The 15974-nt window shown below is 54.0% G+C and overlaps 1 protein-coding gene across 1 annotated transcript in view; it reads right to left on the reverse strand.

Annotated features, from left to right (window-relative positions):
• Positions 1–7476: 7476 nt before the first annotated feature.
• Positions 7477–15974, reverse strand: part of EPHA8 (EPH receptor A8) — a gene marked incomplete at both ends in the record, with an annotated part of 42895 nt that continues 34397 nt past the window's right edge. The window contains 10 exons of the mRNA XM_080631104.1: positions 7477–7591; positions 9008–9163; positions 9452–9642; positions 10779–10928; positions 12064–12273; positions 12658–12719; positions 13328–13513; positions 14310–14435; positions 14940–15007; positions 15472–15568. Of these exons, the coding sequence (XP_080487230.1) occupies positions 7477–7591; positions 9008–9163; positions 9452–9642; positions 10779–10928; positions 12064–12273; positions 12658–12719; positions 13328–13513; positions 14310–14435; positions 14940–15007; positions 15472–15568 (1361 nt within the window). The remainder of the gene's footprint in view (positions 7592–9007; positions 9164–9451; positions 9643–10778; positions 10929–12063; positions 12274–12657; positions 12720–13327; positions 13514–14309; positions 14436–14939; positions 15008–15471; positions 15569–15974) is intronic.

Consider the following 15974-nt stretch of genomic DNA (forward strand, 5'->3'; position numbering starts at 1 on the left):
CGCTGCTTTGTGAGGGCAGAGAGTGACTGCGGCTGTCAGCACCGATGCTGGAGGGCTTGTCAAAGCACGGGGAGCTCTGCGAGCATTGCTCAGCCCAGCCACGTCCATCTGTCCATCCTGTCCTCCCAGGGGTGGGCAGCTCTGACAGGCACTCCGCAGAGAGAAAACAAAAGCCCAGGCTCCCCCCGGCTCAGAGCCCCCCCCTGACTCCCAGGAATGTGTGTGCAGGGAATCTCAAAGAGGCTGCAACTCTGCTCTTAGAATCATGGAATCAGCGGGGCTGGAAAACACCTTTATGATCCAGTCCAGCCGTTCCCAACACTGCCAAGGCCACCCCTAACCCATGGCACTGAGGCCTCGTCTCCACGGGGTGTGAACACTTGCAGGGACGGTGCCTGCAGCCCTGCCCTGGGCAGCCTGTGCCAATGCCTGAGCACCCTCTGGGGCAGGAATTGTTCCTCAGCTCCATCTAAACCTGCCCTGGAGCAGCTTGAGGCCGGTTCCTCTTGTCCCATCCCTTGTTCCTTGGGAGCAGAGCCCAGCCCCTCCTGGCTCCATCCTCCTCTCAGGCACTTGTAGGGAGCAATCAGGTCCCCCCTGAGCCTTCTCTTCTCCAGACTGAACCCCCCAGGTCCCTCAGCCCTTCCCCATCACACTGTGCTCCAGGCCCTGCACCAGCTCCGGTGCCCTTCTCCGGCCCTGCTCCAGCCCCTCAATGTCTCTCTTGTAGTGAGGGGCCAGTGCTGAACACAGGGTTCGAGGTGTGGATCTCTCTTGTAGACAATGCATCATCCCCATTGCAGATGTCCTCCTTGGGCAGTGGCCTGCTCGAAGGATAGGCAGGGAGGTGAAACCTGGGGTAATCCATGGTTATGAGAACCACAAGACCCCATCACCACCAAGGATGCTTCACTCTGCCCTATTGCCCTCAACAGGAGGAAGGAAAGCTGTTGGGATGCTCTCTGGGAGCAGCTGAAGACACAATGTGAGGAGAGCAGAGGACAAGGGTGAAACGTGGAAAACCTTTCCTTCAAGACAGTGTTTCAGGGCTCATTGTAAGCTTGAAGCAAAGCTTTGCCTACAGGGAGCTCTCATAGGTTCCTCTTTCATGGACACTTGTAGATAGAAACTGAGGCTGCCACCGTCTTGTCTGCAGGGGCACTGCTGCATCACACGCTGCTTCTCTTGCTGCCATCTATTTCCACAAAGCCTGTACAAACATGAGCTCCTGTGTGTTGCTGACCTCTGTCACATTTGGCTGAAGCCCGCTGCTGCTCCAGGACAGGGAGAGAGATGCAGGACAGGGGGGATGCTGCCTATGACTGCAATGCCAAGGCCTTGGTAAAAAAAGGTGGAAGTGCTGGAAATGTCTTGGGAAGCTGTATCATTGCATTTGAGTGCTTTATGTACAGCACTGATGGATGAGGTCTGCTGCTTAGAGGTATTTCACTGCCTGCAAATTTCCCAGGACCCAGCAGGGCTGGTGAAGGGGACCTCTGGGTTCTTCTGTCCAGCATCATAGAATCACAGAATGGTTTGTGTTGGAAAGGACCTTAAGATCATCCAGTTCCAACTCCCTGCCATGGGCAGGGACACCTCACACCAGACCGGGTTGCCCAAGGCTCTGTCCAAGCTGGCCTTGAACACCGCCAAGGATGGAGCATTTACCACTTCTCTGGGCACCCTGTGCCAGCGCCTCAGCAGCCTCACAGGGAAGAGCTTCTGCCTTATCTCTAACCTGAACTTCCCCTGTTTCAGTTTGAACCCGTCACCCCTTGTCTTGTCACTACAGTCCCTGATGAAGAGTCCCTCTCCAGCATCCTCGTAGCCCCCTTTAGACACTGGAAGCTGCTCTGAGGTCTCCACGCAGCTTCTCTTCTCCAGGCTGAACAGCCCCAACCTTCTCAGCCTGTCTCCATACAGGAGTTGCTCCAGCCCCTGATCATCCTCGTGGCCTCCTCTGGACTTGCTCCAACAGTTCCATGTCCTTCTTATGCTGGGCACACCAGCACTGCACACAGTGCTGCAAACAGGGTCTTATGAGAGCCGAGCAGAGGGGCAGGATCTCCTCCTTCAACCTGCTGGTCCCGCTGCTGGCGATGCAGCCCAGGACATGGTTGTTTCTGGGCTGTGAGCACACTGTGAGCTTCCTGTTCACAGTGGAGCTGCCACCTCTTACGGGTCGGGTTGTCCCATAGCACCACGTTCCCCACCAGGGATGTGGCATGTCCTTGCTCTGCATGCCTGGGGTCCTGCCAGCCTCTCCTGACCACAGGCCCTTCTGCTGCCTTCCCCCCCGCTTGCACCAGCTCCTCTGAACAGGTCATCCCAGCCTGCTGCAAACATAAATGTGTGATGGGACCTGCACAGACACAGGGTGGGCTGGAGGGGTGAGATCTGAGCTTCTGGCTCGGGCATGGGAAGAGGGCTCTGAAAGGGCAAGGGAAACTGAGGCAGGGAACAGCATTGAGGAGAGTGACACCTCACTGCAGGCTGGATGTCTCTTATCCCAGCAAAGCATGAAAGAGGCTGCACTGGGAACCATGAACCATGTCTGTGCCTATTTTATAGTGCCGATAAAGAAGTGAACTCAAATCAAAGTGCCTGGAAAAGCGAGGACGCAGGAAGGAAGGTCAAATATCGATGGGTGTAAGGGATGGGGCTTTTTTTTTGCATGGTGAGAAGATGCACAGAAATGTGCCCATGGCTAGAGAAGGGGCCATAAACCAGCAAGTCCCGTCCTGTTTTCATCTCTCTGAGCAGATGAGCCAAAGATTTTGCTAGAGCTTTTTTCCCTCTGCAAAGCTTATACTCAATAAGCCATTGCCTCTAGTTATGAAAATCCCTTGTCAGCACCAGACTTGCCCTGGCCTCTTATTTCAGCTCCTGCCCCACTCAGACTTACCTTGACTCCCCAGTGCTTCTCAGCTCATCCCAGTTACTCCTCGTCTTCCCAAGCCTCTCAGCCACATCCTAGTTCACCCGAATCTGTCCTAGTGACCCTCTTTTTCCTACCACCCGTCCCTCCATTCTCTCTTGAAGAGCCCTATCACTTGCAAAGGATGCTTTTGTACATGCTAGAGCCTCTCAGCAGGGCTCAGCAATGGAAAAGCATCGATGGAGCCATTAGGACTCCATGTGGAGCATCTGGAGTCAAGGAAGCTGTTGCTCCACTCCTGAGACCCTGCAGAGCCCAGAGATCTGCAGCTCCTCCCCGCACTCCAGCAGTCACATCAAAGAGCACAGCCTTTTGTTTCAGCCCTCTTTGAAGTTTGCAGCTAATTTTTGGTATGCATGCAGCGGTGCTTGGCTCGTGCTTGTTCCCGGAGTAAATGTTCATTGCATTGCTCTTAAACGATTGGAGAACTCCAATTTTAATCTTTCATTCATCATCCCCTTCCAGCTCAGATGCAGAAAAAAACACATAGACTCAAAACCTGCGAGAATTGAAGATTTCATAAGAGCTGCTGACCCTTCACTGGCAGCTCGGAATGTGAAAGAAATCAGCAATTGCACTGAGGAACCTCATCTTCTGATAACAGGTTCAGAGGAGCCCAGCATCAAATGGGGTTTCATCCCTCCCTGCCTTGTGTCCATGCAGGATGGGGTCAGTCACACTGTGCAGGGAGGCTCCTGTTGCTCCATCACCTCCTATATCCCCATCTCCTGCATCTCTGCACTGAGAGCTCTAAACTCATCTGGTGCCTTTGGAGCGTGCCCTGCCTGTGTTGAAGCACCAAGTTCTTGCCCCATTGGTCCACCAAAGCACATCCACCCAAACTGCCTCTGTCACCCTACACTCCCTGAGCTCCAGGCACGAAGACCACTGCTCACCATAGTCTGCATCGCGTACACCCACCTTTCCTTCTTGGTACACCCGGGTAATTTGCATCCTTCTCTGTGTTTGGGAAGGACACCTCATCTGTTAAATGCCACCCCACTGCTTCTGACAAGGGCCACTTTTCAGGACAACTTTGTGAAGGGGAAGATAAGTAATCTTCATAGGATGAGTAATAAATCTATATGAATGAAGGAGTCTGGGGTCCCGAAAACATCATTGAGTGCCTGGGAACACCTTCACCTTCTTTCAGCATCAGCAGAATGAAAATCTGTGGCTGGGAGTCTAGGTCAGCAGGTTTCTGTCTTACATCAGGTTATCCTGAGTAATTTCCTTGGACACAAGGCTAAGTGACTGTGCTAAAAGCAGAGAGGGAAGGTGCTTTGTGAATACAGCCTTCTTGGCAGACTAAGCTGCTATGTGATCAGACAGGAATCATATCAGTAAATAGGAAGCAGAGTTCACCATCTGTTAGCACCATCCACGGAGCGCATCTGACCCCTGCGAACCTGCATCTATTCGGCACAGGCTGAGCATGGGTGCAGAGCTAAGACGGGTGGCTCCATGCAGGGCTCTGCGGGTGCTCTGCAAGTCCAGACTGCCACCTCCAGGCACACACAGCTCACAGAGCCGCGCTTGCTAACGGCACAGACAAATCTGGCCAGGGCAGCTGTAAACGGAATGCTTCGGAGATGACTTTTTGATAGCTTGGGGTGATGCTGCGTGTGATTAGGAAAGAAAAGCTGCTTTACGCAGGAAAGTGCAATTAAAGTCTCTTGGGGGACATTTAAGAAGATGTGAAAATCCCGAGGGCTCTCTTGATACGTGAAAGCGTTTATTTGCTGGCATACATAAGCCAGAGTTCCCATCACCTCCTCTCAAATGGAAGAGTTTGCCTCTTGACCAGCTCCTTCCCTGGAGAGGTCCCCGAAATCCTCTCCATAAGGGGTTTGCTGCTGAGCTGGTTCCCCTTTCAGCCATCAGACCCCCCTGTGCCAGCCTTGTCCCTAGCCTGGCTGGACCGGATACCCACTGCTGACAGTGCTTTGGGAACAGGGAGCACTGCACAAGGTTGGAAATGTAGCTCTGTGTCCTGGAAAGGAGCCCTCAGCGACTGGCCCTTGCCAGGAATGAGATTCCATGGCAGTCTCTTCCAGAAGGGGAAGAAATGATGTGTTAAAAGTGACACAACGGTGCCTTGTGTTCCTGGGGGTTGTGAGTGGGGTGATTCCCTAGGCATGGTCCTCACCATCAAAGTGATGCTGGCATGGTCCTCACCACTGAAATGATGCTGTAGTAGCTGAGTGTATCTACCCCTTCTCACGCCTGAGGGGAGGAATCGGGTGCCAGCGTCATCCATGGATCAAGTATTTGCTCTGGGACTGAGAAATGCAAGAAAACTTTGCACACCTTGCACAATGTTGATGCTGGCTTTATTCATAACTGAAATGTGGGTCCTCGGTGAGCACTGACTTGTCCCAGCATTCCCAGGGTGCTGCGCTGTGCCCAGTGCCAGCAGTGTACCATGAGCAAGGTGTGACATGGTGGCTGTCCCTGTCTGTGTGAGGGGTGAGGGTCCGAGCAGGACCTGCACAGCTTTGAGCACCGAACGTGCATGTGGAGGAGTGGGATAAGGCGACCTTCAAAGGTCCCTGCAAGTGATGGAGCAGCTCTGCGCAGCACAGCGACAATAACAGGCAAGGGGATGGCCCGTGGGAGGAAGGAATTTTATTGTTCAGGAGGAGGTGCACACTCTGAACACAAAAGGCAAACCCTGCCCCACCACCCCTGCAGCCCGGAGCAGCCCCACGACCCCAGGCTGCAGGATCTGACTCATGGACTACCTTGGAAAGGGGCATCCGGCAGCTCCCAACCTCAGATCCTGCAGCCACGTCACAGGGGTTGCCCAGCAAACCCCAAAGACACAGGCCTGTGGCACTGGCCTGCTCTCTGCTCTTCCCTGCTCGCCCATGGTGGACTCACCCTCTGGAGAGTCCCAGATGTTGGGAAGAGAGGACATGGCCAGCACCTACCATCGTGTGCTGCAGGACATGGACTGCCCTCTGTCATGATGCTGACTGCAGGGTGGGTGTGAAGGTCTGAGTGCAGGACACAGGGTGCAATACAAATTAAACAACACATTGCATCTGTCCCCCATTACAAAAAGCTTCCATAGGAAGAAGTAAAGTGCCCGCCACAGTCAGAGAATCCATCAGGACGTAACCGCCCTGGATGGAAAGCTAAATGAGCCCCAGAAAGGCCAGTTTAGCCAGGATTATTGCAGCTGAGAAATGGCTTTAACCCTCCCCCCAAAACCCCATTGTGCCCAAACAGCACTGGGAGGAGCAGACCTCAGGCCAGATCCTACCAGTACCTGCATTCAAGTGATGCTGGATTTACTGTGCCAGAGCTAAGGACACGATGCTGTGGGCCAGGCTGGTCCCTGGCAGTCACTGTGAGTCCCCTCCAGCACTTCCCCCCTCCCCAGCCATGCTCCCAGTAGGTATTTTTTGCAGTGAGTTCAGCCCCGTGACTGAGGTTTCTGTGCTTTGAGACCATTCTTGTGTACTTAACACCGTATTTCAGTAAAACAGCTCCCAAACCCTTAGAAAATTGTATTTACACCCAAGAGAACCCTTCTCAGCCCACAGCCTGCCCCCCACAGCCCCGGCACATCTGCATCTGCAGCCAGCTCAGCCTCTTACACCAGCCCCACAAGTCTTTGGAGGCCACTGCTCTGTCAGAAGAGATGCTCCTGTGGAAGAGGGGATTGCTGTGGAGGGAAGCCCAACCTCCCAGTCCCCAGGCTCACCAGCTGGGTCGTGGTGAAGACTCTCTTTTCCCAGACCTGCTGTCCTCAGCCATGTGGGATTGCATCTGGAAGCATTGCTCAGAGCCCTCCTTTGCAGATGACATGGCAGGCAGGAGGTGGAGAGCCTCCCGCAGCACCCTGGAGCTTCTTGAGGCTCCAGAGAGCAAACCCTGGCCAACGCTCCTCCATGCTGGGGAAGTTTCCTCTGCTCTTCCTGGCACTGTCACCAGGTCCCCCATCCTCCCGGACTTGGTAGAGGTGGACCATGAAGGCACCTGCAGGCTGGTGTAGTTCAGGAGGTCCAGGCTGGAGTGCACTGGAAATGGGAGGTAGTGGGAGCAGGGTTGTCTCTGCTGTGTGGCAGCCTGTGGAGCCCCCCTCAATTCAGAGATCCAGCAAACTCCCCACTTGTCAGGTCCAAAGGAGCTGTGTGCCATCACAAGCATAGTCCCACTGCTCCTGGTATTGCTGTTGCGTCTGATACCTCTCCATCTGCTGGGGTCATCCTGCTGTGTGAAAGGGTTACCCCCTGTCCTGCATAGTCTTGTGGGGACCCCCAGTGCCATAGGGACACAGTAGAAGATGGAGAGAGGCATGACATGCCCCTTGCCTGCTTGAAAGTCTGCTCCCCCCTTCAGATGGGGGGAGGAGGCAGCAGGACCATCGAGGTATCTGGAAAGCACATTTCCACTGATGCTGAAATCAAAGAGATGCTGGTGGGGTTCCAGGTCCTGATCTGGTGCCCCTTTTCCTGCTCACCACCCTGCTGCCCCTTTGCCAGGGTAAGTGTTAAGGAATGCCCATTGCAGGTCTGCAAATCTGATGATCAGAGATGCCTCCTGGGGCCGTTTGTGTTCAGCAGCTGGGATCTCATGGCCTGGATGCTGCTCAAGATCTTCTTCTGGTGGCCCATCATGGTGATGCCCAGACTCCGAATGTCCCTGGAGAACAAAGACACTGTCAGACACCCCAAGGGCTGGACCTGGACAGAGGCACTGCTCCTCCCCATGTATGCACCCCATGGACCAGCCCAGGACCTCGCGTCTGGCTCCTCTCCACTTGCCCATTAGCACAAGTCTGCTACTGCTGAGGGTTCATGAGCATCCTGCCAGGGGCACAAAGGCTGCCATTCCCTTGGCCATATCCTACTGACAGGACTGCTGTGACAGCTCCAGGGGGAGCAGGAGGGGGATCACTCCTGACAAGCTAGCAGGTGACAAGATCAATGATCTGAAATTGGATTCAGTTTTAGTGCGATGCCCTCAGATAACCCAGTCAGAAAGACAGATGGATGATGAGCCTTCCCCGCTCAAGAGCTTCCCTGATGTGCATGGGAAACAAGGATCAGTAGCAGCTCAATCCCCCAGCAAAGGCCCCAAGTACAGCCCCCACTCAATGCATGACAACCCTCTGTCTGTGTCTCTCCATCTTCCCTTCCACTGGCTCCTTCCCAACCTGCTGCACCTCGACCGAGGTGTGCACTGCCACATCCTTCCTGAGTCACAGGAACCGTCTGGCAGCTCCATGCCTTTTGACAGGGAAAAAGTCTTCTCAGAGGCAGGAGAGGCTGTTGTCAGCCCTGGCACTAGTGCTAATACCAACAGATGGGGAAATGTAAGACCAGGATAGGAAGTATGGAAGTATAAGAGATAGCAAGTATAGTCGCCACCTTTTCTGGTACTGCTTGGAGCATGAGCAACCTTGGAGACCCCTGTACAAGTGGCAGCTCCTTACAGCAAGAGGAGGATGGGTCAGGCACATCTTCCCCAGCTCTTCTTACTTAACCCAGCCTTGGCCACTTGGCTGTGACCCTGCACTCACACCAAGGCCCTACACGGTACCTCCATGCCCAGCTGCACTGAGCAAGGAGCTAGTCCAGTGCTCTGGGGTCTGAAGAAGCTCTGAGGTGCCCCCAGCTCTGTTTGTTTCCCAGTGATCCCAGAGAAGCCTTGCAGTATGGCACAGCCACGCTCTGGTCCAGACAAACCTTTTGCCTGGGAAACAAAGGTGAGAAGAGCAAGGAGACAGCTACCTCGTACCTATCGTATAATCTGGATTATATGACTTTGTGAGGCACCTTACAACCCAAATTACCAATGAATCTACGATGACATTGGAGAGAAATCACAGAGGTGACCTGGTGCTCACACCCTCTCAAGTACAACTCCCAGACCTTCTCCAAAAGGTCAGCACTGCCTTGGACATCATCCCAGATCTCAACACCATTTCCTTAGGGTTATATCTCTGGCATCAGGGACTGACTAGATTGAGCAAACCAAGGCAGGACGGTCACTGTTTGAGGGTAGTGGGAAGGTGCAGGGCAGCCCAACCAGTGCTGCTTGTTCTCCGGTACTCACTCTATGTTCATGCGCATCACCATGCCCAGGGAGGAGTACCCTGCCATGGCAAAGTTGTCCCGGTAGTGCCCCAGTCGGATGGAGTCCAGCCAGTCCTCCACAGTCAGGCAGGTGGCCAGGTCCAGGAGGCCCCTGTCAAAGGGCGTTTGGGTGAACCTGGGAGCAGGAAAACAAGGGGTTAGACCAGGAGGTGTTGGCCCTCGGTGGCCAGGCTGTGAGGTCCAGCTTGAAGAGCCAGAGGTGAGGTGAGGGCAGGAATCGCTGCTGTATGGGCACTGCTACAGCAGACCATGGCAGCAAGGCAGTGATGTGCCCACCCTAATCCGTGCCCATGAGCCCTATGCATGACCATGGTCACAGGGGAAGACACTGCTGCTAGAGCTGGACAGAAACACCCCTCATTCACATGCTCTGCCCAGCACCAGCTCGCCACGCAGCCCTTACCGGTTCACGGTGGCCGTGCACTTCAAGTTGTCTGGGTTGCGGATCAGCTTATCCAGGATGCCGACAATCTGGGCGAAGCGTGGCCTCTCGCTGCGGTCCTTCTGCCAGCAATCCAGCATAAGCTGGTGCAGGGTCGTGGGGCAGCCCATGGGGGCAGGCAGGCGGTAGCCTTCCTCCACCGAGTTAATGACCTGGGAGGAAGGCAGGAGTTGCACCCTAACTGAGTCTCAGCAGCCTGGGTAATGGCACACAAGGATGATCCCTGGTGCGTGAGCTGCTGGTACCATCAGATGGGGTGAGGTGTACACAAGATTCATGCTGAACAACAGGTTTCCAGAGGGCCGTATGAAGGCTCGGGAGAGCTGGGAGCAGGCTGGATACCAAACACATACAGAAATCACTGCTATGAGAGCGGATTTATTACGGAGTCCAATAGGCCTAAAATACTGCAGCTTCCCTCCACCAGACAAGCCACGAGACCCTCACTCGCACTCAGTCATTCTGGGCTTGCCACTGCTCGGAGGAAACCCTGCTTGAAGAGCTGTGTGGAGAAGGGAGCACTGCATTCGTTCCTTGTTGTCACCAAGGCCACTTTCTAAAATACTAAAAACACTTGGGAGAGGGTATTCTCAGGACTCCCACAGCAGGGAGAAGGCAAATAGGTTTATAGTCCCTGTAGGTGAAAGTAAAAAGGAAGTTCTGTGGTTCTACAGTCAAAATACTCATTTTATCACCTCCTTTTGGAACTATTGCTCCCAGGTTATAATCAGGAACATAACCTACGTTTGCCTATAGTTTTTATGCCACTTTTGAGGTAACAGCAGCTCCATATAATTCTGACAAGCCCAAAGCTGACTGCCAGGTGATGCAAGCCTGGTGCTCTCAGCAGCCTCACATGGGCAGTAGAAATGATGGACCCCCAGCCCTGGGTGCAGGAGGGAACAACCAGGCTAATGCAGTGGGGCTGCAGTGCTCCTAGGGAAGCCCTGACCCCTTCCAGGGAATGGGAAAGGTGGCACATGTGCTGAAGCTCTTCAGCCAGCACAAAGTCTTGTACAGAGCAACAGATAGGGATGGGGAGACCCACAGTGCACACAACCAGGCACAGCTAGGAGCCATGGTGCTGCAAGGGGAAATCTGTGCAGTGCAGTGATGGGCATCACGCTGATGTCCCCACTGAGAGGACAAGCACAGTGTGCATAGCCCCGCGGGGCGCTGAGGAGAGGCAAGGGCTGCTCTTTGGGTCCCTTTTCCCCAGCCCTCCCTGGGAGGGAGCAGGAGGAGAGGCAGGGTTGCACCGTGCTGCCCCACGTCCATGTGCACTCACATCCCGGTTGGTCATGTTCCAGTACGGGCGCTCGCCGTAGGCCAGCACCTCCCACATGACGATGCCGTAGCTCCACACGTCGCTGGCCGAGGAGAACTTGCGGAATGCGATGGCCTCCGGAGCCGTCCAGCGAATGGGGATCTTCCCCCCCTGAAAAAGGAAGGAACAGTGGAGGCAAACGTCAGAGACTGGCGTAGTGGGAGGGAGGACAGGCTGTGTGTGTCTGTATGCCGCAGAGAAGGACGTGGGCTGCTCTGACACCAGGAAGCCCTAGCTGATCTTGTGCCTCTTCTGACCCTTCCTCTGAGAGTCCCAAAGCCAAGATGCAGAGGATGCTGTACTTGAACCAAGCAGCAGGAATGTTCCCCAGAATTAAAGGATCTGGAATATCACAAAAGGTGTCTGCCTTTGAGATACCAAAGGGAGCAGCTGAATACAAAGACTCACAGAGGACACATCCTGGCTCAATTCTTCTCTTGGCTGAAGCCAAGCGAAAAGCATGAAGGCCATGGTTTCCAGGATAGGCCACTGTGCACTCATCGCTCAGAGCTGCAACTGCTTTGGGCATTGCCATCAGCTAACCCAAAGCAACTTGAAGCTCTTTCTGCTTCTTTAGTCTTTGTCCTTCTGAAAACTGATGCTCAGACTCCTCAGCTGCAGCTCCAAACTGGCCTCCATCGGGAGCTGTCTATCCACAACATTTTCCCAGTCAGAAGTGTGCCTGGGGAGCACATTAATACCCCCTTTCATGGCCAGAGAAGAACTAAAAGAGCACATTCCCTCAATACACTTCATTTCTCCTCTGGTGACCTCCAGTGGAGCAGCACATCAAACTCCAGAGCTGTCACGTTGGCCAGAAAAGTCTTAAAATGGTTTCACAGACAGAACTGTCTTACATGAAATGAAAATTACCTGGGCTGCAAAGCCGATTCCCACCCTTCCCACACCCCTGAATGAGGCAGAGTCACAAGGAAAAGCTATTGTGTGGCCACCCTGTTGCTGAGTCTACCATAACACCCACTGACTGACCCATGGCTCTGGGACAACTGAAGGAGTGGATGGAGCTACAGTCTATGGAAGGACTCCAGCAGGGACATGGGACAGTCCCAGTGCAATGAGCCACATGTGCCCACAGCAGCTGTTTGCCTGGAGAGGTTTGATCATCCCCCTGCTGTGTTCACTGCACACCTCAGTTCTGGGATGTCCCTGTATGAAGGAAAATGCTCAAAAGCTCTTTGGGTTCACATTCTTGGTCCAGATATCAGCAGCTCTAGGAGCCACGCACCGTGGTGGTGTAGGCAGCATCGGGGTCATCCTCCAGGATGCGAGAGAGGCCAAAGTCAGACACTTTGCAGACCAGGTTGCTGTTCACCAGGATGTTGCGGGCAGCCAGGTCCCGGTGCACATAGCCCAAGTCAGACAGGTACCTCATGCCTGCTCCGATGCCGCGCAACATGCCCACCAGCTGGATGATCGTGAACTGCCCGTCGTGTTTCTGGAAAGGAAATATCCCAGAGTTCATCTGTGGTTTTCACCAGCATCCTGTTGATGCTGCTCTCATTAAACTAATGCCCTAGTACCTCTTGTATTTGACTTAGTACTTCTTCTAGCCCCAGTGCCTCTGTCTTGTCCCAGAGCCTACTTCCTGCCCTCCCAGCACCTCTGACATGCAGCTCAGGCTGGTGTCCCTGCCTTTCCCCATGGAGCTGGGCACGATGCCCTGGAGCTGATGTCTACTGTAGAGGTGAGAGCCCAGAGCACACATCTCTCTTGCAGGGATTGCAGTGGCTGTGAGGCTGAGGAGCAGGAACCAGCCTCTCCTCCAGTCACTCAGCCCAGGGGGATGTGCAGTGAATGAAAATACAAAAGAGCTCCTTACCCTGAGGAAGGTGTCTAGCGAGCCATTCTCCATGTATTCTGTAACAATCATTACTAATTTGCCTGCAGAAGACAAGGGAGGTCAAGTTAGCAGAGAAGTCACCTTCCTCTGGGAAGCCCAGTGCCAGGCTTTTACTGGAAGAGACGTGAATCCATCCTCCTGCACCCCCCCAGAGCGCTCTCACCCCTGCACCACACAGAACGGGCACAGCACTGGGGATGTGGCAATAACCCCGACACTTACCCCTCCCTCCCGGTGCTATTGATGTGTCTAGGTCAACTTCCTTATCCTGCTGAAATCTACATGCCATTAGCATAACGCTTTGCATCAGAATGTGCTTTTTGAAGGAAGACTTCAAATTAAGATGCAACACAGGCAGCCTTTAAAATAAACACTAATGGGTAGAACATCTCCTAAACCAATAACCCTGACCTGGGGCCACTGCAGAGCAAGGTGAACAACTGCCACATGGGAAGTCCGTCCTGTAAGAGAAGGCAAGGGGGTGGGATGGAGGGGGCCCCAGTAAACAGACATCTGAGAAGTGGGCATCTGGGGCAGCCAGAGAAATGAGTGCACCCAAAGTGAGCCCTGACCCCCATCTCCCAGGGTGCCCAGAGGGAGATACATCCCAGTTCTGCCCACCAGCATCCCGTCCCCATAACCAACATACTCCTGGTCACCACCCCCTCCAGGTGGATGACGTTGGGGTGGTCAAACTGCGCCATGATGCTGGCCTCGCTCAGGAAGTCCCGTCTCTGCTTCTCCGTGTAACCAGACTTCAGCGCCTTGATGGCCACAGGAATCTCCCTCTTCCCTGGCAGCTTCAGGTGGCCATAGCAAACCTCTCCAGACTCCCCTGCAAGGCAAGGGAAGGGCATGGGAAGCTCCTGAACTTGTTGCACTGACCCACCAGCACCATGGATCACCCCGTCTGCTGTGATATCCCCTTGGACTCCCAGGCTCTTTGTGCATCGCTGCCTCTGAGTACAGAAAGGACCTCCCGCCTCCAGTTTCCAGTGTCACCTCTGGCAACTGGACAGGAATATCAGATACCACCTCCCTCTGATGCCTTACATTGAAAGTGATGGGCCAGTAACAGTGATTACAGTGGCACTTGCTTTACTGCTTTTAATGAACGAATTTGGAAATCTCTTAGAGCAGCACGATGTCTTTCAGCCAGGCTTCCTAGTGCTGTTCTGGGGTAAGCCCTTGGGGCGCTGCTGGTGAAGCTCCATTGCCATCTCTGCCCTGTGCTTCCCTGCGAAAAATCCTTCTTGTGCTGAAAACGTGCCATTTCGCTTACAATTTCATTTGCATTGTCACTGTAGATGCTTGCTCCAAGGTTTCAAAGCAGGGTGGCCACGTTGGAGCACCCACACAAGACAGGCTGAGCCATCTGCTGTGTCAGCCTGAGCTGTCGGTGCCACACCAGCAGCCCCCTGCACTGGGCTGCCTCCAGGGAGCTTATTTCATGCATCAGAAAAACTCCCACTCTGCCCATGATTTTGGTCTCTAACAGGATATGGAGTGGGTGAAGCCCTGGGTGAGCACCGTACTAGTGCTGTGCAGCCTGTTGTGGTCCCAGCGCAACCTCAGACTGGATTTCCCTCATCAGACGTGATGCAAAGAGGCAGCCCAGCCCAGGGACTCACCAGACCCAATGACCTTCTCGATCTTGATCCGGGAGGCCTCAATTTCACGGGTGAGCTCATGCACAGCTTGGCAGGGGTCCTCATACGTGTGAGGGTCCACATAGAACTTGGACTCGGGGAACTTCACTGCCAGGTTTCAAAGGGGAGAAAGGAGATAAGCTCTTTCAGGCAGCTCTGCTAAGAAGTAGGGGCACCCAGCAGCTGGGCAGAGGATGGGCAAGGGCAGGACTCTTGGGCTGACGTGCTGAGGAGCCACAGAGGTTGCAGCCACAAGGGAACTTAAGGCATTCTTTGGCATAGCAGTGTCCTCAGAGCAGTGCAGAACCCAGCTGCCCAGGTCTCCTCAATGTAATTGTCCCCCTTCATCAAGCCATCACTCTTCTGGCCTGCTGCTATCTGGGGTGAGCCACCACAGTCCCATCTCATGCTGTGCAACCCCTCAAACCCCATCACCAGTGTGTCCCTGGGACCAGAGCCCCTGTTTAGCTCTCCTAGACACCTCCCGAGAAGCAGTCAGTGGTCAAAACCCTCCTCCCTGGAAATCACAGCAGTTCCAGGGGGTATGGTCCAGACCCCTGCCCATCCGCAGGGTCCTTCACACCCCAGGGGCAGCAGCAGGGAAGGTCCTACCTTGCCCATTCTGATAATGCATCTTCTCCTCATCAGAGTCCTGGAAAGCCTTGCTGTACCCGCAGTGCCTGCCATGGGGACACACAAGTCAGAAGTGCTCTTGTCTCTTGCTCCCACCAGCAGCCCAAAGGCAGGGTGGAAGGCAGTGTGTACCAGGGCTGTAGGCAGCCTGGGAGGATCCACCTGAAGCCCATCCAGTCAGCCCTTGTACTGGTGGTGGTACTGGTTCTGCTATTGCTATGGCTATTGCTATCGTTACTGCTACTCAGTCTGCTGACATAGAATCCTAGAATCAACCAGGCTGGAAAAGACCTTTATCCCAGGATTGCCAACGAGGGGAAGGTCTGGAGACTGGCTCTGCCTCAGGGGACATGGAGGCAGACTGACCCTTAAACAAAGTCTCTTGGTTGCTATTAACTCCTGACCTATGGATGCTCTGGACAAGTGGAGAAGAGAAAAGTCGTGCTCAAGATCTCCCATACCTCCAGCCCTTCTTGGTGACAAGCCACGCTGACCTCCAGAAAACACTTACCTCTTCTTGCAGATTAAGACCACCAGCAATGCGACAAGACCAGTGATGAGTGTGAGGCAGATCCAGACAATCGTCATCGTGTCGTACCGGAGAGAAACTGGAAGAAGCAGGATAGGAAGGAAGTGAGCTTGAGTGCAAAGACTCTGCTGGGCTCAGGAACCTACCTAACCCAACGGAGTTCTAGTCTTCAAAGATTAAGCACCATCATCCATGCAACCCCAGCTTTGGGGCTGTTCCAGTATATAGGGACCATTTACACATGGGAAAACCAAGCATAGATGTGGGAAAGCCATGGTGATAACAGCAAACCAGCACAGAGTGGAGCCTGGAGCCTCAGGACCTCACCATATCTTCCTAGCCTTAATTGCTATGTCCTTCCTCCCTCTTCTTTCTAATATATAAGCACATCTCAGCAGGGCAACCTCAAGCAAGCCCTGCAAGCTCCAACCCCAGATGTGCCTCCAGCCTTCCTCTCTACGCGGCAGAGGCACAGTGGCCATGCA

This window comes from Psittacula echo, assembly GCF_963264785.1.
Source record: "Psittacula echo genome assembly, chromosome: 17".
Lineage (NCBI taxonomy): Eukaryota > Metazoa > Chordata > Aves > Psittaciformes > Psittacidae > Psittacula > Psittacula echo.